The 23,778-nt window shown below is 41.9% G+C and overlaps 6 protein-coding genes and 1 pseudogene across 10 annotated transcripts; 3 read left to right on the top strand and 4 right to left on the bottom strand.

Annotated features, from left to right (window-relative positions):
• Window positions 1–314: 314 nt before the first annotated feature.
• On the bottom strand, window positions 315–806 carry LOC104803131 (the record flags this gene model as incomplete). Its single annotated transcript, XM_010527008.1, has 1 exon — window positions 315–806. A coding segment is annotated over exon 1 (480 nt), but the record flags the coding sequence as incomplete, so codon positions are not given.
• Window positions 807–1,867: 1,061 nt separating this feature from the next.
• On the top strand, window positions 1,868–5,273 carry LOC104802972 (annotated as a pseudogene).
• Window positions 5,274–5,720: 447 nt separating this feature from the next.
• Window positions 5,721–13,544, top strand: LOC104802970. Of its 5 annotated transcripts, none has more exons than XR_770123.2 (9): window positions 5,721–6,073; window positions 7,028–7,263; window positions 7,357–10,235; window positions 10,314–10,362; window positions 10,465–10,712; window positions 10,825–10,932; window positions 11,126–11,536; window positions 11,788–11,867; window positions 13,494–13,544. XR_770123.2 is itself a non-coding variant. In XM_010526813.2 (7 exons), exons 3-7 carry the CDS (start codon window positions 7,675–7,677, stop codon window positions 11,349–11,351), a joined length of 3,192 nt encoding a protein of 1,063 aa, XP_010525115.1. In that variant the 5' UTR covers window positions 5,721–6,073; window positions 7,028–7,263; window positions 7,372–7,674; the 3' UTR covers window positions 11,352–11,731. The 5 variants fall into 5 exon arrangements, 2 of the variants coding, with proteins under 2 accessions (XP_010525115.1, XP_010525114.1); XR_770121.2 differs by lacking the exon at window positions 13,494–13,544 and adding an exon at window positions 12,235–12,540; XR_770122.2 differs by lacking the exon at window positions 13,494–13,544 and adding an exon at window positions 12,235–12,540 and having other exon boundaries at window positions 11,733–11,867.
• LOC104802971 (biotin carboxyl carrier protein of acetyl-CoA carboxylase 2, chloroplastic-like) lies at window positions 12,515–15,576 on the bottom strand. The gene is made up of 7 exons (XM_010526815.1): window positions 14,877–15,576; window positions 14,272–14,331; window positions 14,058–14,182; window positions 13,465–13,777; window positions 13,178–13,249; window positions 12,927–12,992; window positions 12,515–12,765 (listed from the first exon to the last, which is right to left on the bottom strand). The coding sequence occupies exons 1-7, from the start codon at window positions 14,997–14,999 to the stop codon at window positions 12,742–12,744; spliced, it is 783 nt and encodes a 260-aa protein (XP_010525117.1). The 5' UTR covers window positions 15,000–15,576; the 3' UTR covers window positions 12,515–12,741.
• A 127-nt stretch (window positions 15,577–15,703) lies between these two features.
• LOC104802968 (probable mitochondrial-processing peptidase subunit beta, mitochondrial) lies at window positions 15,704–18,868 on the bottom strand. Its single transcript, XM_010526811.2, has 9 exons — window positions 18,117–18,868; window positions 17,478–17,642; window positions 17,258–17,395; window positions 17,010–17,161; window positions 16,806–16,914; window positions 16,597–16,695; window positions 16,404–16,469; window positions 16,194–16,301; window positions 15,704–16,099 (listed from the first exon to the last, which is right to left on the bottom strand). The coding sequence occupies exons 1-9, from the start codon at window positions 18,786–18,788 to the stop codon at window positions 16,013–16,015; spliced, it is 1,596 nt and encodes a 531-aa protein (XP_010525113.1). The 5' UTR covers window positions 18,789–18,868; the 3' UTR covers window positions 15,704–16,012.
• Window positions 18,869–19,079: 211 nt separating this feature from the next.
• On the top strand, window positions 19,080–20,474 carry LOC104802966 (40S ribosomal protein S19-1-like). Its single transcript, XM_010526809.1, has 4 exons — window positions 19,080–19,250; window positions 19,762–19,852; window positions 19,935–20,118; window positions 20,228–20,474. Exons 1-4 carry the CDS (start codon window positions 19,167–19,169, stop codon window positions 20,298–20,300), a joined length of 432 nt encoding a protein of 143 aa, XP_010525111.1. The 5' UTR covers window positions 19,080–19,166; the 3' UTR covers window positions 20,301–20,474.
• Window positions 20,475–20,608: 134 nt separating this feature from the next.
• On the bottom strand, window positions 20,609–23,010 carry LOC104802967. Its single transcript, XM_010526810.1, is given in 7 exon segments — window positions 20,609–20,939; window positions 21,035–21,147; window positions 21,268–21,362; window positions 21,463–21,522; window positions 21,802–21,900; window positions 22,124–22,242; window positions 22,244–23,010. Coding segments are annotated over 7 exon segments (1,245 nt in total). The 5' UTR covers window positions 22,881–23,010; the 3' UTR covers window positions 20,609–20,817.
• Between the last annotated feature and the right edge of the window lie 768 nt (window positions 23,011–23,778).

Below are 23,778 nucleotides of genomic sequence, written 5' to 3'. Positions count from 1 at the left end.
AAAAAAAAAAACTAAATTTGAGATCAAATAAATAAATTAGGGTTCGTAACTTGTATATAACATCTCTCTCGTGTTATCAGCACGTACACTGGAAATGCAAAAGAACAGCTACTGTTGTTGCTCGTGTCCGAACGACAGGAGATGCTTGGACAGTGGGAGACGTGAGTTGGAGTTGTCATCTCCTCCTCCTCACCATCATCATCACCATCACCACCATCACCATCACCATCGTCGACATCACCTTCTTCTTCATGTTCATTTCCTTCTTGTTCTTGTTCTTGTTCTTCATCTCCTTCTTCTTTTTTGTCTTCTTCTTCTTCTTCTTCTTGTTTCTTGGTTTGGGCTACAATCTTTGGTTCATCGTCGCTATGGGGTTGAATACCTTCTCCTCCTTTTTCCTTTGTCTCCTCATCATCGCTTTCTGAGTCTGATTCCTCCTCCTGTTCGGGATTCTTGACCGTTTCAGGTTTCTTCTCGAGGCGTTCTGGTTCCTTAACCGAAGGAATAACCGGATTGGCATCGGTTTTCTGGTTAACCGAACCATCCCTCTTTAGTTTTTCGCTCGACCTTAACAACGCAGCCAATGCTTGTTCACCCGAAAAACTAATATTGCTCATATGAATGCTAAACAACGACTCGTTAGAGGCCAGGCTCCACTCAACCGGATTGCTAAGTTTACTCGAGAAAACCGAGGAAGGGATCCGGTTCGGGTCATAACCGGGCATGCCAATCAGCTGGTTATGTTGGGAAGAGGGTGATAAACCGGTTTGAGAATTCCCAACAGAAGAAACCATTGTAGTGCTTGATTCCTTCTTATTCTGTTGCTCAGAAGCCGACACGAAATTCGCCGGACGAGGGATGTTCTTGCCGAGAATGATGTGTCCCTCCGAAGAATCCGATGACATGGACGATGCCGATGAACAAGACGAACCCGAACGCATCCATTGGTCATTCTCCTCGTCCCTCTTTCTCGGTTCCTGGCTCATGTTTCTCGTTCCAGTTTCCATGGCTTCTGTACATTACATTACAACGCATGTTGTCAGATTTGGACATCACGACATGTGACGTGCGATCTACGCAACCGAACAATTAACCAGAACTAATCAGGAATTAAGCAAATAATAAGAGATAATTAGATTTAGGAAAGAACCTTTTGCAAATGGGTGTTTCGTCTTTTGTTTTTTGTGTGTGCGCTCTTCTTCGATCCCTTCAAGAAATAAAAAAAATTCGGAAATAGTTTTATTTTATTTATACAAAGACAGATTTATTATGTCCAAGGAAGGAAGGAAAAAAAAAAAGAACAGCGAATTGTAACGGAAACAAATGTGAAAGAAGGCTTTAATGTCGTTGTGTGAGTTCAACGCAGGACAGCTACATGAAGGCGGGAACGATTAAGAACTAAACTAAGGGATTAGGTTGAGCTTAACAATGTTGATTAGTAACGGAGTTTAAACCTAATTCGGTTTTCATGATGCCACGTCTGCATCTTTTAACGTCGTTGTGATTGTTCTTGTTACCAATCGCCATTTATAGCTAAATGAGTCATTTTCGTCAAATTCAAATTTTAAAATAACAGAAATCCGGTATATATATTATTAATAATAAACAAACAGATAAATCGAAACCGGTATCGATGAGATTGGACCAACCTTGGATTGGTGAACCGGAATGAGCAGGAAGGGTAGTAATGTAATTTCACATTCCTTAAACCAGAGGCAGTTACCCTAGCGCGCCTGCCTCCGTCTCCGCCGCCGTCTTCTTCCTCTGAAACTGGTGATTGGAGGCTGGAAGGAGAAGAATAATGGAGTTCGAAGAAGGAGAAGATTCTTCACGGTGGCTCCATGTGAAGTTCGTCACGGAGCTGAACCCTCTATTCAAAGTTCCCGCCGCCTCTGTCGCCATCCCTTCCAATCTCACCAGGCTCGGCCTCTCTTCCATCGTTAATTCCCTTCTCCGTTCCGGTAGCTTCTCCTTCTCTCTCTCTCTCTCTCTCTCTCTCTCTCTCTATACCCTTTTGACGATCATTCGTTTGGTTTTGGTTTTGGTTTCGATGGTTGTAAGAAGATGGTCTAGTCCTTCTATTTATGTATGCCACAATTCAGAATGCTGTGAAATCTCAACCTTTTGAAACTCTGTTCAATCTTTGTTTGGTGAGACACACTAAATAAGGTTAGTCTCAATGCAGTGCCTGTTGCATTTCCACTATGGACAACTACGCTATGTGCTCAGTTTCGTAGTTTTTGCTTAATAGCAGTTCTTGGTCTTGGTTCTTCCAGGAAAAAACTCTTGAAATTGAATACATAAGGGCTGTAGCACCAAGAAAGGAGGAAGAGCCCTCATTACATGATGACTGGGTCAGTGCTGTGGATGGTTCTTATTCTAGGTACCCTTACATGTTTATTGCAATCTTTATAATATGAAGCAGTTTTGCCTGATCGGTTGACCTTTTAAATGTTTTGGTCGGGTTGGTAGTATGAATCACATCACATCCCCTTATTGAATTCTTAGAACTAGCATTGGTTTAGTTGACGCCCCCATGGAAAGCCATAAGACTGTGTCATGGTTAATGTACTTGACTGTCATGGCAGAGTTATGAGGAATATTTCAGTAAAATTTTTAGCTTCTACCTGTATCTATTGTGGGTTTGCTTGGAATGGAACCAATCTCCAATCATTGTCAGCCAATGATTTGTTATACTTCGAAGGTATTTATTTCTTTATTGTGTTTTGGTCGGGTTGAATCATACTTTTAAGTAATGGTGTTTATCTGCTATTGTCATTTCATTGTTATAAGATTCTCCGTTTCTTTTATATTTTAACCATGTAATAAACTCCAGGACCCTATTTAGTGCATAGGTGTACATGCTTTTTTGAAATCCATTATGGACTTGGTTAAGTTGATCTTGTTTCAATCAACTGGCAGGTCTATTTTGAGTGGCTGCTATGATGGCTTGGGACGGTAAACATTAGATTTATTTTTCCCCCTCTCTCGAGCATCTACTTATCTGGTCTTCTTGGTTTCTTTAAACGTTGGAAAGACCCTTAACTTTCGGTTTTCCTTTTGAATAGGATCTGGAGTTACGCTGGATCATGTACACACATTATAGAAGGCCATGCTGGTGCAATCTCCTCTGTTGCTGTTGTTAATTCTGATGTTATGAACAGAAAATGACATTTTTGTGCTATGCCTACTCTTTTCTGGCAGATGACATTGAGAAGAACTATTGCGTTTTTTGTGTGTTACTCCTTATCCTACCTTTTCCCATTATGCTTTTGCGGTTGTCCCATACATCCAGATGCAGAAGGTGTTACTGTGGCCACTGCATCAAAAGATCGGACATTGAGATTGTTCAAGGTAAATTTGGGATAATATATATCACTTCTGACCGGAGGTTGATATCTGATCATCTAAAATTGTTTCTTCCTGTAAAAAAGTTTGATCCAGCTGAATCTGTTGATATTCCTCCCACAAGATTAAGGGCTTACAACATATTGCGTGGGCACAAGGCATCAGTGCAAAGTGTTGCAGCACAAACATCTGGGGACATGGTTTGCCATAGTCTTTTTGGCTTACACATGTTTTAAAACTAGAATTTTCTTTGCTATATTAATTCACCATGTGTTTTAGCTCACCACCTCTTTTGTGGTGCGTGTAACCAGGTTTGCTCCAGCTCTTGGGACTGCACCATCAATCTATGGGATACAAGTGACTCTACTACAGGAGGGGAGTCAGTATCAGTGAAGAAAAAAAAAAGGGGATAATGAGGCAGAGGAATCCCAGTCAGAGGTACTAATGATAAAATCTGGATGTTGAGTTCATTCTTTTCATATTATAAATCAATTAACAATTTGATCCTGGAGGTGTTGAAAAGAAAGAGGGATGGCAAGGTGGGGGTTATAGCCTCAACAATTTCCTTCTTTCAGTTGAAGAAGTAATGGATAATAACTACAATATTTGGATTTCTTGCAGGGAGAAGCTCTAACTACGTTAGTGGGTCACACACAGTGTGTCTCGTCGGTACTTTGGCCAGAACGTGACACGATCTACTCTGCTTCATGGGACCATTCTGTGAGGAGGTGGGATGTCGAGACAGGGAAAGATTCTTTAAACTTGGTTTGCCCTCTCTCTCTCCCCCGTTCTTTCTCTTTCACACACAGTCACACACACACACACACAAGAAGTCTCTTGGTTAATGCGTGGAAAAATTCAATGCTTTGAGTTTCTTCCGTTAGAAGATGGATTTGAGAGAGAGAGCTAATTGTGTTGTTTATGTCCATTGTAGTTCTGCGGGAAAGCACTGAATTCTGTGGATGTTGGTGGTGAGAGTTCTGCACTTGTTGCTGCTGCTGGTTCAGATCCCATCCTTCGAGTATGGGATCCTCGCAAGCCAGGTCATTTCAAACCTCAAAACTCAACACTCTTAACAAATATGAACACATCCCTTTTTTTTGGCATGTGGGTCTTAACCTGCTAACGCCGTTTTCTGGTTGTTACTTTCTTTTGCAGGAACATCTGCTCCGGTGTTCCAATTCTTGTCGCATATGTCCTGGATCTCTGCCTGTAAATGGCACAAAAGCTCTTGGTTTCATTTGTTATCCACATCCCATGACGGGAAAATCATGCTCTGGGATCTTAGAACTGCTGTATTATCTCACAACCCTTTCTCTCATTTAATTTAGTAACCCCATTTCTTTCATCATCTGATCTAACAACACTGTCTAATACCCCGTTATTGCAGTGGCCATTGTCCGTGATCGATACACACAAGGACAAGGTACATGATCGATAATTGTGGGTCGGGATTCTTTCGTTTTGCTCGTCTATTAATATGGCCGGGACTCGGGGTTTCCTCCAGGTTTTAGCAGTGGACTGGTGGAGAGGAGACTGCGTTATCAGCGGAGGCGCAGACTCAAAGCTTCGGATTTGGTCCGGAATCTCTATCCAGTGAAAGGTGTGATTGAGCCCCTTCATAGAATTTTTTCACTGAGGAACCTAATACATACATTATAAGAGAATCATAAAGGTATTATCAATACACATGAACAATATATTTGACGCCCTTATATATGCATGCTCTCCGTCTAGAAAGCGGCTAAGGTTAAGGTTTATATCCAGACAGGTTTTGCCAACTGAAATCTCTTTGTCGTTCCTACAAGTCAAAGCTCATACTGTTTACACTCTATGGAATTTTGTCGTGGCTTATATCATTAATTGTAATTAAATATCATGAAGGTGTAGGTGGTCCATTACAAAAAAAAAGTTTTGTTTTTTAATTTGATTAAATGCTTAGGTAACAAATTGTATTTTTCCCATTTTTGTCTGCCAAACTGAGGACCGCAATTTGATTTGCTCCCCGGCGACGGGAATAAAATAATTGCATTAAATAAAATAATACGCAAAAATATATGGAGTATATTTCTTTGTTGTTTTCCTAAATCATATTCAAACTAAATTAAATATCTATATAATAATGGAATAAACAAGAGAAAAAGAATAAAGCGGGGGGCGGGGGGGAGGAAACATCCCGCGCGTGCCTAAAGCGCGTGGAATCCGCATATCGCCCACCTATATCCACTCCAATCTCTACCGTTGAATTTATCATTTATCGGCATCTCAACCGTTGGTTTTTCGAAGTGCTTAGAATACGCGATACAGAGAATCGCTGCCTCTTATTCCCTACCCAGAAATATATAATTTACATTTTCCCCAGAAAATAGCGTTTCTCTCTCCACTGTAGTTTCTCATCTGTGATATCGGTCCTTTATCTTCGGCTTCTTGTCCGAAAATTTCACAATTTGATAAACCTGAAAATTACTCGGTCTTCTCTTCAGACGACGAGGGGAAAGCGAGGTTTGCCGGAGAATATTTTTTGTACGAATTTTGCGGCATCTGGGGGGCAGAGGAAGAGGAGCTCGAAAAAGGGGAAAAAGGGAAATTGAATTTTTATTTTTTCCATCTCGGTATTTGGGTGGTAAATTGAGACGTGTTAAAGTTTGCTGCTCCAGTGAAGAAGAGCCCTAGACTGTTCTCCGCTTCTCCTTCTTCCCGGATCACAACTTTCTGCTTCGTTTCGGTAATTCAGAGCTTCTTTTACAGCTTTCCCGTTCTGGGCGATGTTGGTTTAGAGTTCGATGATTCTGCTTTTAATTCTGCAATTTTATAGTTTCGAATTACGCCCTGAAAAATTACTGGGCGGATGCCTCTACAGTTCCTCTTTTGGGTTTCCGCTCAGAACTTGGCGGTTTTGGGTGTTTAGGGTTTGTATTCTGGGATTTTCCCCCGATTTAGTGCTTTTGAATTTCACTTTTCAGAAGGTTGCTGGAAATATCGGTGATTTTTTCGCCCTTGTTTCATTCGTAGTCCATGTTTGGAAATTCACTCGTGTGTTAGTTAATTCGGGTTTGCACTAAAGGCTCCCAATTCAATTAAGCTGTGGAGCAATTTGTGCAATGGGTTCGTCTTTTACACAGTACATTGAGCAGAGTTGTTAAAAATGAGTTTAAAGACTTTGTTTTGTTTTGTCGTGCTGGGCTCCCTGTTGGAACTCTTGGTAGTATTCAGATAAAAGCTGGTCGGTTCAAGAGTTGAAATTTTTCACGGGGATGGTTCTGTTGTTCTTTAGAATTGTCTGTGATCTGAGCTCCAGATCGGATATTTTGAATAGTATCAATTTTTTTCCCGAAGGTGTTTTTATTGTTCTTGTACTGTTATAATCATTACAGAAAAAATTTGCTATCTTTTGTTGGATTTGGTGAACCATGATATCCGCATCAATGCTCCTGGAAGATTTCCTAAGTTTCTACTTCGCTATCATCTGTAATAAGAAAAAAAAAAGAAACTTTGGGTTTGGGAATACCATTCTGAATTCTCCCATTTATTTGAATTATTGATTGATACTATAGATGAAAGAAAGAGAAGCTGTTGGATTTGGTGAACCATGGTTCACTGTTTATTGCGATTGTTGAGGAAATTATATTTGTGTGGTTCTGTTGGCATTGCTATTTTCTGATGCTTGTCGGTTTTGCAGCATGATGGATCTACTGTCTATGGAAAAGATTAGCCGGTGAAATTTGGTGATCGGGACTTAAATGCTTGGTAACGAATGTGAAAACGGGTTCTGCAATTTATTTGAGCTAAAAGACTTTTCCCGTGCCACCCAGCGCGTGACACGGGTTGCAGATACTTTGAGAGGGCAAGTCATAGATAAAGATATTACTAATATTGGACCACCCTTGAATTTCAATCTGAACGCACAGCAACCAGGTAACTCTTAATTATTGTCTTTTGCTTTTGAATTATTTCTCAGTGCTTGCTGGACATAAATATTCACCCTGATCGATTCATAACTGAATCCAGGGGATGTGTTCTCAGGAACCTTCTATTTGAACCATTCGGTGGATCGAAATGTTTTCCCACTTGAACAGCATCATTTCCAGGGAATGCGAAATCAACAGGGCTTGTTCTTGGACAGCTTAAGTTATTACCAAAACAATATAATCTCAGGGGTTTCATCTGGGTTTAAGTTTCAGCAAGAAAATGACTCCGTGGGCAGTCCAACCTTGACGACAAATTCAGAAAGGTCTGAGATAACTGAAGCTTCAACTGATTTTTGTTTACAGAAAAGGCAAAAGATAAATTTCTGTCCAGCAAAACCTCTTTCCACAGAGTATCCTTATGCAGCAATTTGGGTATGATGAGATGCAGTTGTTGCAACAGCAAGTGTTGCTCAAACAACTACAGGTTCTTCAGAGGCAACAACTTCAGCAACAGAACTTTTTAAGTCCGTTTTCGCCAGCCCATAGGCAAGCTAATAGTGGGCAGTTTCCACCACTCATTGATGGAACATCTCTTGGCGATGCATCACAAGGATATATAAACTTGCCACAGAGGATCACATCCCCTGCTCAACAAGGAACACTCAACAGAACCTTGTTTCCCATAGGCCTAGGTTCTCATCAGCTTGATGCTTCTCTATATGGTACTCCGGTTGCTAATGCGAGAGGCAATATGGGTCAACAGTCACCAATGCAAGCCATGTATCAGGACTCCGGTAGTCTAGCAGCTAAGATCTCTGGTCAAATACAGAAACCTGTATCGCAGTTATCAGACTTTAGTAACTCATTCCTGAAAGATCAGTATAAATTTTCTCCAGCTCAGGTTTCCTTACCGCAGGGAGCTTTTATGTCGGATTTGGGGTTTCAGGGGAAAGGTACACCAGAAGCTGGTCCTGCCTATGGTTTGAACATTGGACTATATTCTGACAATCTCGTGATGGGAAATTCTCAACAAATCAACACATCTTCAAGCACCTGCAGTGGGAGGCAAGAGCAAGTGAGTTGGTCCTCAGTTCAGCAAACAGATGCAAAACCATCTCAGGGTTTAGTTCCTCTAGACCCATTAGAAGAGAAGATCCTCTTTAATATGGAGGATAGTAGTATATCCGATATTGCATCTGGAGTCTTTGGAGACAAATATGACGATGCCAATTTCTCCAACACATTCCCTTCCATCCAGAGTGGAAGTTGGAGCGCTTTAATGCAGTCTGCTGTTGCAGAAGCTTCTAGCAGCGATACTGGTGTGCAGGATGAGTTTAGCGGTTTGACATATCAGAATATGGAACTATCGGCTGATAATAACATAACAAAGTTTAGAGATAGTGATAAGCAACAAGCAGGTTGGGTAAATGATAGCTTGCCTTGCTCAGCATCCTTTACCTCCAAATCGTTGGAGATGGATAATAATCCCGATATAGGCTCTAGTTTCCCCGGTTTTCAGATGCTTTCAGATCAGCAGAGAGTAGGTAGCTGTCATGGTGATGGTACTCCTGAATCTACTCAGAGATCTTCGAAGGTAAGCGGGCTACCCATCGGAGGATACCGACAGGTACAAACAGGTGTGCAGTTTGATGGCACCTCTGCAGGTAAGATGCACTCCGCCGAAATACTCAATCAGGTGCATTCTCGAATAGGAAACCTTGCAACCTGTAGAGATGATTCATCTGCAAATAACTTAAGCGGTACGTCGAATTCCTTTCAGCCATTGGCTTCTGCACTTGATCTTTCTCAAAGTGGAAAATGGGAAAATGTATCTGGTCCTCTTGGAAGAGCCGGTGTATTTCCCAGTTTCATACAACAGAATGATCCTGCTACAATATCTGCATCTGGTGCTTTGAGCGAAAGAAACGAATCTCAGGTTCAAATGGTCCATCCACTTGTAGCATCTGAATCCGACAATGCAAACCAAATGTCTACTCACTCTGGCTTACCTGGCCAGGATGTCACTCGACAGTTCAATGTGTGGATGGACTTGCCGACTCGCCAACATCCTCGAGATCAGGAATCATCCAAGGTTCCTTTGGATACAAAGTCATCTGCTGATTTATTGGGGGGTAATGTTGTAAGCTGGCAGAAATCTCATGTTCCGTCTGGGGCTTACAATGTTCCGCAAAGGGTTGGTTTGCCTCAATTTCAGGGTTCTAAGCTTGTCTCTGGTTCAATTGCTGCCAACAAAGACTTTCCATCTGTCAGCCTGGGCTGCAAACCAAGCGAACCTGTGCCTCAGAGCTATCCATCGCTTAACATTTTACAGGTGGCAAACAATGCAGACACTGATGCATCTAAGACTGGTGTGAATTCTGATACTGGTCCCACTATCCAGAGAGGCGTTGGCATCTTTGGTCAAAAGTTATACGAAGAGAACTCTGGACTTAAAGTCTCGATGAATAGTGGGATGAACTCAATGGCACAGCTTAATCAATTTGCATCCGGGGACGCAAAAATGAACTCGATGGCTGAAGCAAGGAAAACTCAAATTGAACAAATTGTGCCACAGAACCTACTTCCAGGTGTTTGCTCCAGTGGGATGGTTTCCCTAGCCCAGTGGCACTCTCACAATCAGTGCAATGGCAGCAGCAATGTCGTTGCTAGTAGCTTGGAACATGGCCGTGTCCATCTTCCTGCGTCAACGTCTATCTCGTTCAAGCAGATAGGGGCTTTAAAAAACGGCGAGATACAACCTGTATATGATTCTAAGAACATTCCCATTGGCAATTTGTCTTCTGTGAAACATGCAGATGTGGTTCCTTATACAGAACAAGAACTTTCTGCTCAGGATGTTAGGTCTTTGGACACAATGGACCAAAATATGGCTATGATCATATCCAAGAAACGCAAATTTATGGCACGCCCTTGGCATGAAGAAGTTACACATGTATCCAAACGACACCAAACGATGAGGTTATTGTATTTTCCTCTCCTGTGTTTGTTTCTTGACTTCTCCCTTCCCAATCTACTAACTTTAAATGTCTCCTGCAGTGTGGCAGGACAAGAGTGGGCCCAAATTACCAATAGGCTGATTGAGAAGGTTTGGTTTTTGCTAGAGAGATTGTTCAGTAATCCAGCAATCATTTAAATTTTACAAAATGTGATTCTACTTGGACCAATTATCCTTTTTGTTTCCTTGTAGGGAGAATACGAGATTGGGGAGATTGAATCTGTCCAACCATTTCCCCGAGCAAAGAGAAGGCTAGTACTGACTGCACAACTTATGCAGCAGCTTTTCCGCCCAGCACCCGCGTTCATTTTCTTGTCCGATGTATCATCAAGCTATCATAGTCTGTTATACTTCGTCGCTAGAGTAAACTTAGGCGATGCATGCTGCCTTACATACAAAGGAGAAAATGGTCTGCCATCATCTTCTAACGAGGTTAACAAGTGGGTATTGTGCTGATAAACTAATTGTTCCATATCCCTTGTAATACTAGCTAAAATTAAAGTCATATTCTCATATATATGGTCCTAAAATCATGTTTCCTGGAATATATAGGTTTCCGGAAAAGATCGAAACGCTCAAGAAAAGAGGGGATCAGCAATATCTTGAAGTTGCTAAAGAGTTGACAGAGAAGGTAAAGAAGGTGGAAGGTGACTTTGAAAGGTATGAACTACTTAGCTGCTGAATCATCTTACCGGCCGCATTCATATTATCACCGATCCTCGAAATACTGAAAGAAAGAAACATGCCGATATGTTCATAGTTATTGAGAAAGTTAAATTGAATTTCTTGACTGATAGACATGGCAACAGTCACCAACTTAGTGTAATAGGACCATTTCTTTTCTTTGATGTAGACTGGAAAAAACAGCTTCAGTGGCAGAAATCAAATTTGAGATTGAGGATTTGGAAAGATTTGCTGTCATCAACCGTTTTGCGAGGTTTCATAGCAGGGCACCACAAGTTAACAACTCTGGTAACCCATCACCACCCGGTGTGCCAAAACCGATACCACAGAGATACATCACAGCAGTACTCTCCCCAAAAACCCTACCAGAGAGAGTACAATGCCTTTCGCTTTGATTTTTTTCCCAACTAATCATCTTCTCTGTCGATTTGTCCCTTCTGCTCTGCTCATGACATCCCAGAACTGCACCGCATCCTTCTTGGATCTCACTATACTAATATTCTTTGTCACTCAACATGGAAGAAAAAAGATCAAAACATCAGACGGGAATGCTGACACCTGTTGCTGTGGCTCTGATGAAGTAAATATTGTTTTTATTGTGTATTTTTGGTGAAAACATGAATCCTGGAATGATACAAGTATAGGGTCACTTAAAGAGCAGGATGATCCTTAGTTTTACAAATATGCTTTTATGAGTATGTTGCGTTGACTTAGTTGAATTCAGCATCCTTATGAATACATGCCTGTCAACATTGGCTTGTATACCCTTTTGTCAGTCTTTTTCAGGTTCCTTCCTTTCGCTTCTTGGCTTCTGCCCCTTTATGGTTTCAGGTTTAAAGATCTATAAGCTGTCTAAGGAAGCCAATCACATGTCAGAGGTTAGCCGAACATCGAGGGAGCTGATACAAGAGGTACGTTGCTAGGCTTTCACATACTTGGATCTATTTGGTATCTGCTTGCGTAAATGAAATGTGGTATGATAACTACTAGAGGACTCGCACCATTGTGTTTAGCCTGTTGATTGAGAGATGGCATATGAATCACACTGGTTGAGGGTCTTAACGCTACAGAAAAAATGTAGAAGAAGATGCAAATTCAGTGGAATAATTAATCTGAAGTTCATTGCAAAGAATTAATGTAGAATATATGAAGGAAGAAGAAAGAACCTCTTCTTTTTCCCCCAAAAGATTGGAGATATCATACTTAATGTAGAACCTATGAAGTTCATTGCAAAGAAAAAATCTGATTGGATTTTGTCTGGTTCTTCCAAACTTTTAGGAAGTGGTGTCAGAAAGTTGAGGTGGCACATCAGTTTATGCGGTAACCGTACTCTAAACTGTCTGTTCAGACCTGTCGGAATTGGATACAGTCGGTAGACAATGACAGGCAATACTACATATATAATTATATTTGCATATACATGACTACACAAGGACTAGCAAGTTCTGTTCATATTTTTCTTGTAATTTCTTTTGCATTAGCTTTTTCCCAATAAGAGCCAAGAGATGAAGCTACTTCAATTAAGGACGAGCGTTTCACACTGCCTTGCGCAACAAGGAATCCAAAACACTGCCAATGACTTAACGGTAGTTATTTAACATTTTCTTTTGTACCAGACTAAAGCCAACAAAAAACACGACCCATCTACATAGAAACAGGACTGGTCCAAAGAAAGTCTCGGAAACAGAGCCATTTCCGACCCCAAACAGAAGAAAAACCAGCCCAAACCAACGAATTACGTACGGTAGAAGCGGTTCAAACGGGTTTTTCGTCTGAACCCGACCTTCATGGTACGATCACAAGCAGCGGCTGCATAAAGAGTTACAACATTAACCATGGGTTAGCCATTCCAAAAACTGATCCTCAATAAACACACAACAACGTTTGTCGGTTAAGCTCACAGTTTAAGTTTAAACTGAAAAAGCCACAATAAACCAACATTGAGAGAGAGAGAGAGAGCGAGCGAGTACCGTGTCGAGGCTGACAGGTTTTCCATCTTCAGCCAGTATCTTGGCAACAGTTCCTGATTGATCAGCCTGTTTCAACGTATGACGTTTCACAAAATTTCGCAAGTCAGAACGGGAAATCTCTGTACATACACACTTTAAAACAAATTTTCACATTCAAATGCAAAAGGGCACTTATCAGAATTACAGTCTCAAGTAATGTTAACCCATAAGCGAGTAAGATGGTCTTATTTCTTAAGGAATCAGAAACAGACCTCGATTTCGTTCATCAGTTTCATAGCCTCAATAATGCAAACAACTTGACCCTTCTGAATCTTGTCTCCAACCTGCAAATCCACAATTAAGTATCTGAAGAACTTGCCACCATAAGAATGGAAAACAATGCAAACTTGCTCTCTGAATCTCTCTCTCTCATTTTTTTCTTCAAATTTTGGCAACAATATCACCGGTCAGAAATTTTTGTTGTTGTTGCATGTATGTTTTTGATTGGGGGGTCGTTCTTGGAATATCGAAATTCAAAAGAAGAAAGATAGAAGTGTACCTTAATGAAAGGAGGTTCACCGGGTGCAGGAGATCGGTAGAAGGTGCCAGCCATAGGAGATTTGAGGGGAGGATGAGACGGGGAAGGGCTAGCCGGAGCAGCAGGAGCAGCCACAGAGGCTGAGGGGGCAGAGCTTGGATCGGCTGGTTGAGCCGGAGGCATAACCATTGGAGGCGGCATTGAGAAGAGCGGAGCTGCTGCTGCTGGTGGTGCTGCTGCTACAGGCTGCTGTAGAGCTTCCTTCTTCCTTATAATGATCTCGCAGTCCAGTTGTTTCAGTTCAAGCTCCACTATGTCTCTTGAATCCACAAGCCTTCAGTTTTAAAAAGTTTACATACAACTTCTTTGTCAAAATGATACGTAGCTATTCTATTCGCTGCATTGTATATGCTCTGTCATATCATATAACCAAGAATAAAAATGCTAGTGCCGAACAGGCAGTGCCATATTGTTACCCTTACCAACACAAATTTACATTGTCTAAGTGGTCTATATGCTATTTCATATTTCCAGGATCTGATCCAGCATGCAATCAAAGGTCAACAATGAAAGAATTATCGATGAGAGATGCTCCGGTTCTAGTATGGACTTACTTGACAAGGTCAGAGACTTGAGCCATAAAAACCGGGAGTACAGCAGGATCATGAACATTGTTATCCACAATTTCAGCTTTTCCATTCAAGGATCCACTTTTCACAACTTCAGAGTTGGAAGCAACCTTCACCATGTTGAATGTAAGTTTAACAGAGGAGAAGGCAAATAATATTTCACTCATTGTGGAATTACTGGAAAAGCCAGCCATAATACCGTATCAACTGTTGCATGGAGACTCCAGAATGCAGATTGCTTCTGGTTGAAGGGTTGCACCTGAAAAACACGGAGAAAGAGTTATGATCAATATATATCTGTTCTTAATACCAATCGAAACACCCAAATCATTACTTCAAAATATGGCACACTGAATAGTCATAACTTCTTGACACTAATGGAACAGTGACACATTCAAGGGACAAAGTCTGGTGTAACATCACTCTATTTCTTTCCCTTTTTATGAAAGGAAAGGATATCATCAATCTATTTCCTCTTATGTCTCGGAAATCTGGAGAGGAATACAGCTTTTTAGTCGAAATCTCACGAACAAAAACTGGAAAGAGAAAAAAGAAAAAGGGAAAACAACACAGCACCTCTAACCAGTTATTATTGCCAAAGAAAGCAACACCATTGACCCTAAACAACGAATTAACTATAACAGATTTTACCCAATTTGAAAACTCTCAGAAGGGCTAAAGAAACTGCAAACCTTCCCCGCCAAGTTCAATCTTTTAACAACACATGAACAGAAATATACAGTAGACATTACATTACGACTTGAAAAAAAAAGCAGATAAAAAACGAAGGTGAAGAAGATTGACCTGGGAGGCATCAGACACATTGGAAAATGAGATTCTGTTGAGTTTCCGGTGTGAGCTCCCGGAGATGGAGCCGAACCGGTTGGAAGCGCAGATCTTCGGACAAGGCAAAGACAGCGACGCCATCGATACACGCACAAGGGGAGAGATTGCAGAGGAAATGTGAGGGATTTACAGGGACGGAAGAAGAAGAAGAGGAAGAGAGATTCGGGGGAGAAAATGGGTGGGCGATCACCGGGAGGAGATTTCGATGCTTACAACAATGACAAATGATTCAATGAAGGAAGATCCAGATGGCTCTCTACTTGTTAGTTGTTTTTAAGTTGTAATACGAAATACGAATAGTCCTCTGTTCGTTTTCGTTTTGGTAAGACGCATCGTTTCGTCTCTTTTTTTGGGTACAATAAAGCAGCCAAAAAAAAGTCCCACGCGCCTCTCTCCGGAATTTTAGAAAACAAGCAAAATCGGTGGACTTATAGTGCGGGAGATTTGGGGCGGTGGCATCCACGCGCCATTGGTGCGCGTGGGATGATCCAACGGAGCAAATACAAATTTATGGGCTTTTTGGGCCCAATTAGAGACATCGTTATGGTCCTTGAAGAACTTTTTTGGGCCCAATCAGAGACATCGGTAGTGTCCTTAATGAGCTTTCTTCGGCCCAATTAGATCTCCTCCGCAAGCCCTCTCTCCGACGCCGTAATAAGTTGCATTGTGGCTCCGACCAAAGGGAACGGTGAAGATGAAAGCAGCGCAAAGAGAGAGAGAGAGAGAGAGAGAGAGAGAGAGAGAGAGAGAGAGAGTCAATTTCAAAAGCTTATGCATTTTTTTTTGCACTCTCTCAGCTTCTTCAAAAAGTACAAAACAAGAAGAAAAAAAAAGGAATCCCTCTCTCTCTAGCTTTGTTTATTGCAGTCCCCCACTGAAGGGAAGAGGGCTTAACAAAAAAAAAAAAAAAAGAGAGAGAGAGTAAATGAGGCTTATTTTTTACCAGTGAGTGGCCATACAAGGGGAAGGAACCAAATAGACAGAAGCCAAGAATAATGAATCATCCATCACCTGCTTTTTGCCCTCTGATAAAAAAATGCCTTCTTATGTGACCGTTGTTCTTTTTATGGGGTAATGTTTCGGAGATGTATAACTTAGTAGCGGTTCCAGTAGGTTCTGCGCCTGAACCAGTTGTAGTCTGGCAACCCCTGTATCGGTCCTATCCCCGATATCGCTATGTCCTGCCCAAACAACACAAACGATTTACAAGCTCGATCGAAATATGCCCCCAAAAAAAAAAGAGATGGGAGAGATGAATGAGACAGACAGACAGACCCTATCATAAATAAATCTGTTGGCTACACGTTTGACAGTGCTTGCATCCACTGCATCTATCCTCGCAAACAGCTCCGGCGTCGGGATTCTCCGTCCGTATGTTAGCAGCTGCCCACACCACACGCAGACTCCTCTTGTTAGTCAAACAGAACAAGACATGCACAATGTATTCTGAAAGTAAAGAACAAAAGAGAGCAAGAGATGTCATACCTGACGGCCAATATCTTCAGCAACTGGGCTGGTTCCGTCCAGGTGAAGCAACAAGGAGGATTTCAGCTGCAAAAACGATAGAGACGATGAACTGAATCACCTGGTGCCTAAGCTAGTCTAAAAACTCGAAACAGTGTCAAGGAATGAAAGGGCGAGTGAGTGAACCAAATAAAAAGTCTAACTTGGGCGTTACCTGATTACGTGCTCGAGTCACATCAGCTTCAGAAACACGGTAGGCTAACTTGGTCACCTCATACATAATGGCATATGCTAAGTCATCCAAGCAGTCGGGCTGATATGAAATAATCACAAACAGTTACAAGATACATATAGGGTGGCAAAAAAAATGGTATTATGACCATCAAAAGATTTCAAGGGGTAGTAGTTCATCCCATTACTCACCTTGGCAACAGCATAAACACCAAAGAGTCCAGTATCCTTGTAGTTGGTGTTGAACGCCATTATGCTTTCCGCTACTTCATTGATGGCAACCCTTTGGGCTAGCTCAGAACTGCCCATAGACACACAAAACTAATCAATATAGATTGCGAGAAAGCATGGCTCCTAAACAGTGGCAGACCATATTAGCTTGGGGAAAAGTCTTACCCCATGTGTTTTCCCCCACCAACGCTTTTATTCCATGAACCTAACATGGTCTGCATAACCATAAGTGCGACAGAATCTGGATCTGTCCAAGATGCTCCCTCAAAGGCAACAGCAAATTGAGCCAGGGGCAGGTCATCATCAATCATTCGGACCTAATAACAACAATTCAAAGACTAACAATTTTAGAAAGGTGAAACGTCACAGAAACAAAACAGCAATTGAGGATGTACTCTAGGTTGTATCTGTACCTCAGAACCTGTGAAGTTTGCAGGTTCCTTCGCAACCAACTGAGAAGTAGTTATTGAATCAGCTGAGAACTTGGTAAATAATTTCTTCACTTGCTCAACAACTTCATCATGCTTGACAGCTCCTGCAGCAGCAATCACCTGAAACATAATCCACAATTAATTGGAGAATGTGACAAGGGAAACGAAAAAAGAAAAGAAGGTTCAAGATTTCCAAAAGTACCATCCTGGGAGCTGTGTAATGAGTGTTTATGTAGTTCTGAAGATCCTCTCTTGTGATTGACTTGACATTCTGAGCAGGTCCCAGAATAGTTCTTCCAAGCGGTGTGTATTGGAAAGCAGTTGCATGCAAATGGTCAAGAACAACTTCGTCGGTTTGTCCCTCAACCTACATGCAACCAAATACTATTATCAACTACTCCCAGTATAAAAAATAGTTCCCCCCAAAAAGAAATGGTACACATATATCTATCCATATGTGCTGCGATTTCCTAGCTGATCGAACTACACTATAGAACCCAAAAAGAAATTCTATCTTCATCTTAACCAAATGAAGAAATCCACAAAGCATGTTACTTTAGCTATAGGTAGAGAGGAGTTCATACTGCGGCAGCAGCATCATAGAGTAAGAATTTCAACAAATCAATTCGTTTAGCCGACCTCATGCAAATTGCAAAAGCCATAATTTGAAGCCATTAAGCTGTCGGTGAGAGATAAACTCAGAGTTAGAAAAAAAAACAAAAAAAAAACACAAGCAAACAATCGCCATTAAGCACCGAACAGTAAGCTATCACAAAGTAAACCCACGAATCAATAACAGAAGAAAGGTTGATTTTTTTTTTAACAAACAAGTAATAGATACCTCCTGCATTTCCCTCAAGATCACGTCCCGCTCTCGGTTAATCCTCTGTTCATCGAACTTCGAGTTCTGCAATATATCCGCCAACACATCCAGCGCCTGGTTCACATCCTTATCCATTACCTTAGCGTAGTAAGTGGTTTGTTCCCTCGATGTATAGGCGTTCAGATGCCCGCCGATATCCTCGATCTCTTCTTCCAAAGCTTTCACACCGCGCCTCTCAGTACCCTTGAATATCATATGCTCTAGAAAATGAGCCGTACCGTTCGTCTCATCCGCCTCGAACCGCGATCCAGCATCGATCCAAACCCCGACGGTGGCGGTCTTCACCGCAAGATTTGACTCGGTAGCGATCCGGAGACCATTGGGCAAGGTCGTGACACGAGTCTCCGGAGCCGACAGTATGTGGTTGTGCGAGGTCAGTGTCGGGTGAGGAGACGCGTATTTGAGGAACCTCGGATCCGGATTCTCAAGCTTCTTGATCTTTGATTTCACGATCTCCGCCGCGCGGTCGTAGGGCATCACATGCGGCGGCGGAGGAGATGGAGTCGCCGGGGATATCGACGGAGACGAGGAGGCGATAGCCGAGGCCGATGAGGACGATCTCACGGACTGATTTAGAGACAGACGTCTCTGCGACCGACGAGCTAAGGTGAGGAGATGCTTCATCGCCATGGTTGATGGCTTCTCTCGCTCTCTAGGGTTTGATTAGTACCCAAAATGGGAGAAGACTATCGGGAAGAGAGCTCGAAGACGCGGAGTAATTAGCAGCTCAAAACGACAGCGTTTCACTCTAATGATAAGACGGCGCCTTTTTAATGATCGTAATTGTTAAGTCTGGGCCTTATGGACCGTCAATGGGCCGGATTAATCGGGTCAAGTGAGGATCTGGATCCGAAACCGCTTTGAAGAAAACCCTAATGGAATCCATATATATACGCACACATTGAGAAAGAATAATAAAAACCCTAACTTTGGACAGAGAGCGAGAGATTCAGCTGTAGAAGATCAGGGCTGTTTCGTCTCTCGTCCTTGAGCTACTGTTCTTCGGAAATGGCGACTGGTAAAACTGTTAAAGATGTCTCGCCTCACGATTTCGTGAAGGCTTATGCTTCTCACCTCAAGCGATCTGGCAAGGTTAGTGTCTTTACTGTTCTACTCTTTTAATCGGTTTCTTTTCGCGATCATTGGAGATTCGGAGGATAAATTGTAGATAAAGTATGGGCTGTATTGCTTTCTGGTGTAATGTATCCTTGAGGAAGAGATGAGTCTGGAAAATACGAATTTCATAACTTTGTTCGTTCACTATCGGTTCTGTTTACGTTCCTCTGTTCTATATGTTAGATGTCATCATATGCTCAAGTAAATTTAACACATGAATTTTCTGATTAGTAAAGTAATTGGTTGAAAAAGTTATCTGGATGAGTTTATGATCATGATGTCCATACGGGCCTGTTGAATTCGAGTCCTTTAGCGCATCCACGTTTCAGCACCTTGCGTTTGTAATTGTTCATAGGCGCCTTGTGTATTTCTTTCCCAGAAACCAAATGTTTCGACTTCGTTTCTTGAATCTGCAAAGCGTATAAGGTTTATTTATGTTTGCTTGAATTGGCAAAAATGTTAGAAGGTTTATTTATGTTTGCATCAGATCGAGCTTCCTCCATGGACGGATATTGTGAAGACAGGCACTCTAAAGGAACTCGCCCCTTATGACCCGGATTGGTACTACATCCGAGCTGGTAACGCTCTTTCTCTATCCCTCTCTTCATTTGTTAATGATTATAAATGCTTCATGGATATGAATATGATTCTTCTCTGCAGCATCTATGGCAAGGAAGATCTACCTTAGGGGTGGTCTCGGTGTCGGTGCTTTCCAAAGAATTTATGGTGGTAGCAAAAGGAATGGAAGCCGACCTCCTCACTTTGGCAAGAGCAGCGGTGCCATTGCCCGTCACATTCTTCAGCAGTTGCAAAACATGAACATTGTTGAGCTCGACACAAAAGGGTAAACATTTAAAAATTCAAGCTTCTTGTGAATTCAGAGGTTTGCAGGCCATCTGTAATGAAGCAGAGAACCCTAACCCTGTGTTTGCTTATCCGTTTCTTTTTTGCAGTGGAAGAAGAATCACTTCGAGCGGTCAGCGGGATTTGGACCAAGTTGCTGGCCGCATCACTGTGGCACCTTGATGGGTCGAACGTTCCTTTTCTCTAAATGTACTTTGGAGAGCAAATCATTGATCGATCATCACATATAATGTTGAGAGAACTTTTGGGTTTTGGGGTGTTTTGATTTTTACTCTTATGCCTTGTTCATCATGAACCCTTTTGACGTCTAAGTTATTGAAGTTTTGTCATCATCAACATGGATCTTGTATCCCAAGGCCCTGTTGTGCTTTTAAAGTCTGCATAAATTTCATCAAATATGTGAACCCATGAGAGATTGGTAAGCAGTTGGTCTAACTGAGATTTATCAAGTGTTTTGCATGATTTGCCCATTCATAGTTCAGTTTCTTTGGGTTTGATCAAGTCATTCTCTAGTATATGATATAGTAACTAGGTTGTAAAGGTAGCATGTTTATCGAATTGTGTCAATTTAAAGCACATAATCAGCCGAACCAGAAAATAAAGGCAGAATTCATTAATTTGCTTTTTTTTTTTAATGTATTTGGGAACACACACCACTGTGTGGCGGGTAAAACCATTGTTATTTACCTTGTTGGTACATCTGTACCGGGATAAACCGGAAATAACCGGACTTCTCTGATTGATTGTCTACGGCACAAACACGCCAGTTGCGGCGTGGGGACATGCATCCAGAACCTGCAACTATTGGTTGCTTCATCAAATCTATTACAAGTGTAGGAATGGCAAACCGAACGTAATAAACCAAAAGAGAGTTCAGAAGAAGTCTTGAAGATCACAAGTGTAGGATCCGGTTTCACTCCAAGACGACGAAATGCTGCAGCATCTGATCTTCTTGTGCTGAGTTATGTGAAAACTTGGATCCCGGGGTATGGTCGGATGTTTCATGGACCTTAAAACGACGACAATAAGCAAAAATTGGTTAGCATGGATTTTGTTATCTAGGGCTAAAATATGCAAGTTAAAAATCCCAAATCGACCGAGCAAGGTTATTTCTATTTACCGCCTTTACCTCCTAGGAACGAATGGTCGATCAAAGTATGGCATTGGTTGTGCCTTGGGGGTCAACTCTTTTCTCAGCCTCCGAATCTCTTCTTCTTCTGCCAGCTGAAGAACCAAGCGGTGCCAATTTACCAAATTCCCGACAAACAATACCCAGCAGCAGATGATTTTATTAGGTATGGCACAGCATGTCTCATGCTCTTACCTCCTGCTGTTGTTCTCTTTCCATTTTGTATAGCTCTATTAGGCTCATCTTCTCAGCAACCTAGCGTCACAATTTCACGTCATAGCATGAAGATATTTATTAACATCACAGGACAATTATATGCCACTTTAGTATATGAGTTGTCTATGCTGTTTGACTTGACAGTATCAGCTTAAAGATCATGAAAGCCAGAGGCATGCCTAGGTATTTATAGCGGTATTTCTAAACTTCAACAGGCATGATGTGTCTCTCAATCATTGTGGTTTTGTCACAGTGTGCACATGGTTACCTGGAAAACCCAACAAAACGTAACGATATTCATAGAAAAAAAAGTTTGACCTGGTGATCAAATTCTGCCCGTTCCATTGCCCGTATGTCACTGTGGAGCTTTAAGTCGGCTGGTTTCGTGATCTCTTTCCCAGGAGGCTTAATCAGGCTCTGAAACAAAGAACAATATCAGTATGAACTACAAGCATTTATAAGATCCTGCTGTCAACGCATGGACATACTCTATCTACTTGTCTTTCCAGGAGCAGCCAACTTAATTACAATGCCAGAGAATAGAATTTTCAACCAATCCCATTACAATCACCAGGTTACTTGCTGTCTTAAACTACCAAGATTAACTTAATGATGTTGAAGAGCAGCAAAGGCTACTCACCTCAGGTTCATCAGTTGTCAATGGAAGACCTTGAGCAATGGGAATTCTCATCTTTTCTTCCTCTATCATCATCTCTTGGAGCTTCTTTGCAAATTCTTCTTCCTTCGTTCTTCCCCATTCCTGTTAAGAAATAGAAGACGTCCGAAAGCTTCTCTCTTCTCCTCTTCATCGTAGACATTCCGATTTGGCCCGGCTGCCCATATGCGTCTTCTTCGACCTCGAACCCACAGCCATCAGCAACATTACGACCTGAATGAACGCATTCTTGTGCAGCGGAGCAATCCAAATCTGCCTTTCCTTCCTCTGTTTCGCTTCATTTTTTGTAGAACTCCTCTTGAGAAGCCCGAAGAGTTTCATATGCGACGCATAAACATTTCTTCATGTTCCTCTTGGACCTTGCGTCGCACTTGCAGTCAACTTCCGCAGCCGCATTCTTCTCCTTCTTCGACTTCTTCTTCGCCACCACAAACCTCCTCTCTCTGCGCCAATTCCGTGGCGAGAAAACCACCGTATTGGAGTTAGGGTTAAGATTGAGATTCTTCTGCGCCAATTTCTGCGACTTGGCTGACTTCACAAGCGGAGATCCGGCTTATTTCGCGAGTGGAGATCTTGAGGATCTGGCAAGGCTCGCATATGCAACATTAGGGTTCAAATTCTCCGAAGATCCAGAAGAAATATTTTGAATTTTCGATAGGAACTTGGTCAAGTCCTTCACCGGAGGCCCCGGTTTCGTACTCTTCGAAATCGACGACTCCATCTCCGATGGGAAAAAATGAAGCGAACCACGAATCAGAATAGGATCAGAAGAAAGAAGTTATGCCGAAATCGACCCACGAATTGTATGCAGATGGTGATTTAGGGTTTCTTCCCAAGGAGCAAGACGAAGAGGCGGAGGAGGTGGCTTTTGGACGCGCTCTGTAACGGCTAGTGTTGTGTTGGATTATCGACTTAAACATGAGGTTTAATCTTGACCGTTCGATCAAGGCGATTAATTTGTAAACATAAGCTCATTTCTATCTTTTTTTAATTAGTGAGCTTTTAATTAAGCCAGTTATTTATTTATTTTTTGTAATCTTTGATGAAGATATTATTTTCATACTTGCTGTGGACCCTCTCAACGGAACCAAAGGTTTCCCCTCCTCTATTTTCCGCCAAATCCAAAATAAAAGCCTCTCCTTCGTTCCCTCGCTCAGAACTTGTTTGATCTCTCTCTCTCTCTCTCTGTGTTTTGTTCCCTCTTTCTTCCTCTCTCTCTCAATCGATCTTTCTTTTTCCGGGAAAGTGAGAGAAAATCGGATCTTTCGTGTCTTCTCGTTCTTCTTCATCCTTCAGTGACCTGATCAAGACCTTCATTTCCTCGCTCCTGAAGCTGAATCTTTCTTGCCCGTCTGCTACTACTCTATCTCTGGCGATTTCTACTGCATTTTCTCGGGAAGTTGACGGAAAATTCATCAGATTTCTTGCCATTCTCAGCTTATCAGTTCGGATAATGGACGAATATCTGCTCTCTACTCTCTTTGACGCACTTTGTCTGTTAGTCCTCTGCTACTCCATCGCTGTCTTCTTCTACTCGATTATGAAAGCTTTACTCAACTTGTAATGGAAGAACATCAAGAACTCGACAAATCCATCTGCGAATTCTGCAACGAGCGGTT

Source organism: Tarenaya hassleriana, unplaced genomic scaffold (genome assembly GCF_000463585.1).
Source record: "Tarenaya hassleriana unplaced genomic scaffold, ASM46358v1 Cleome8, whole genome shotgun sequence".
In the NCBI taxonomy this organism is placed as follows: domain Eukaryota; kingdom Viridiplantae; phylum Streptophyta; class Magnoliopsida; order Brassicales; family Cleomaceae; genus Tarenaya; species Tarenaya hassleriana.
The sequence above is the reverse complement of the archived record's forward strand: the minus strand, read 5'-3'. Positions and strand labels throughout refer to the sequence as shown.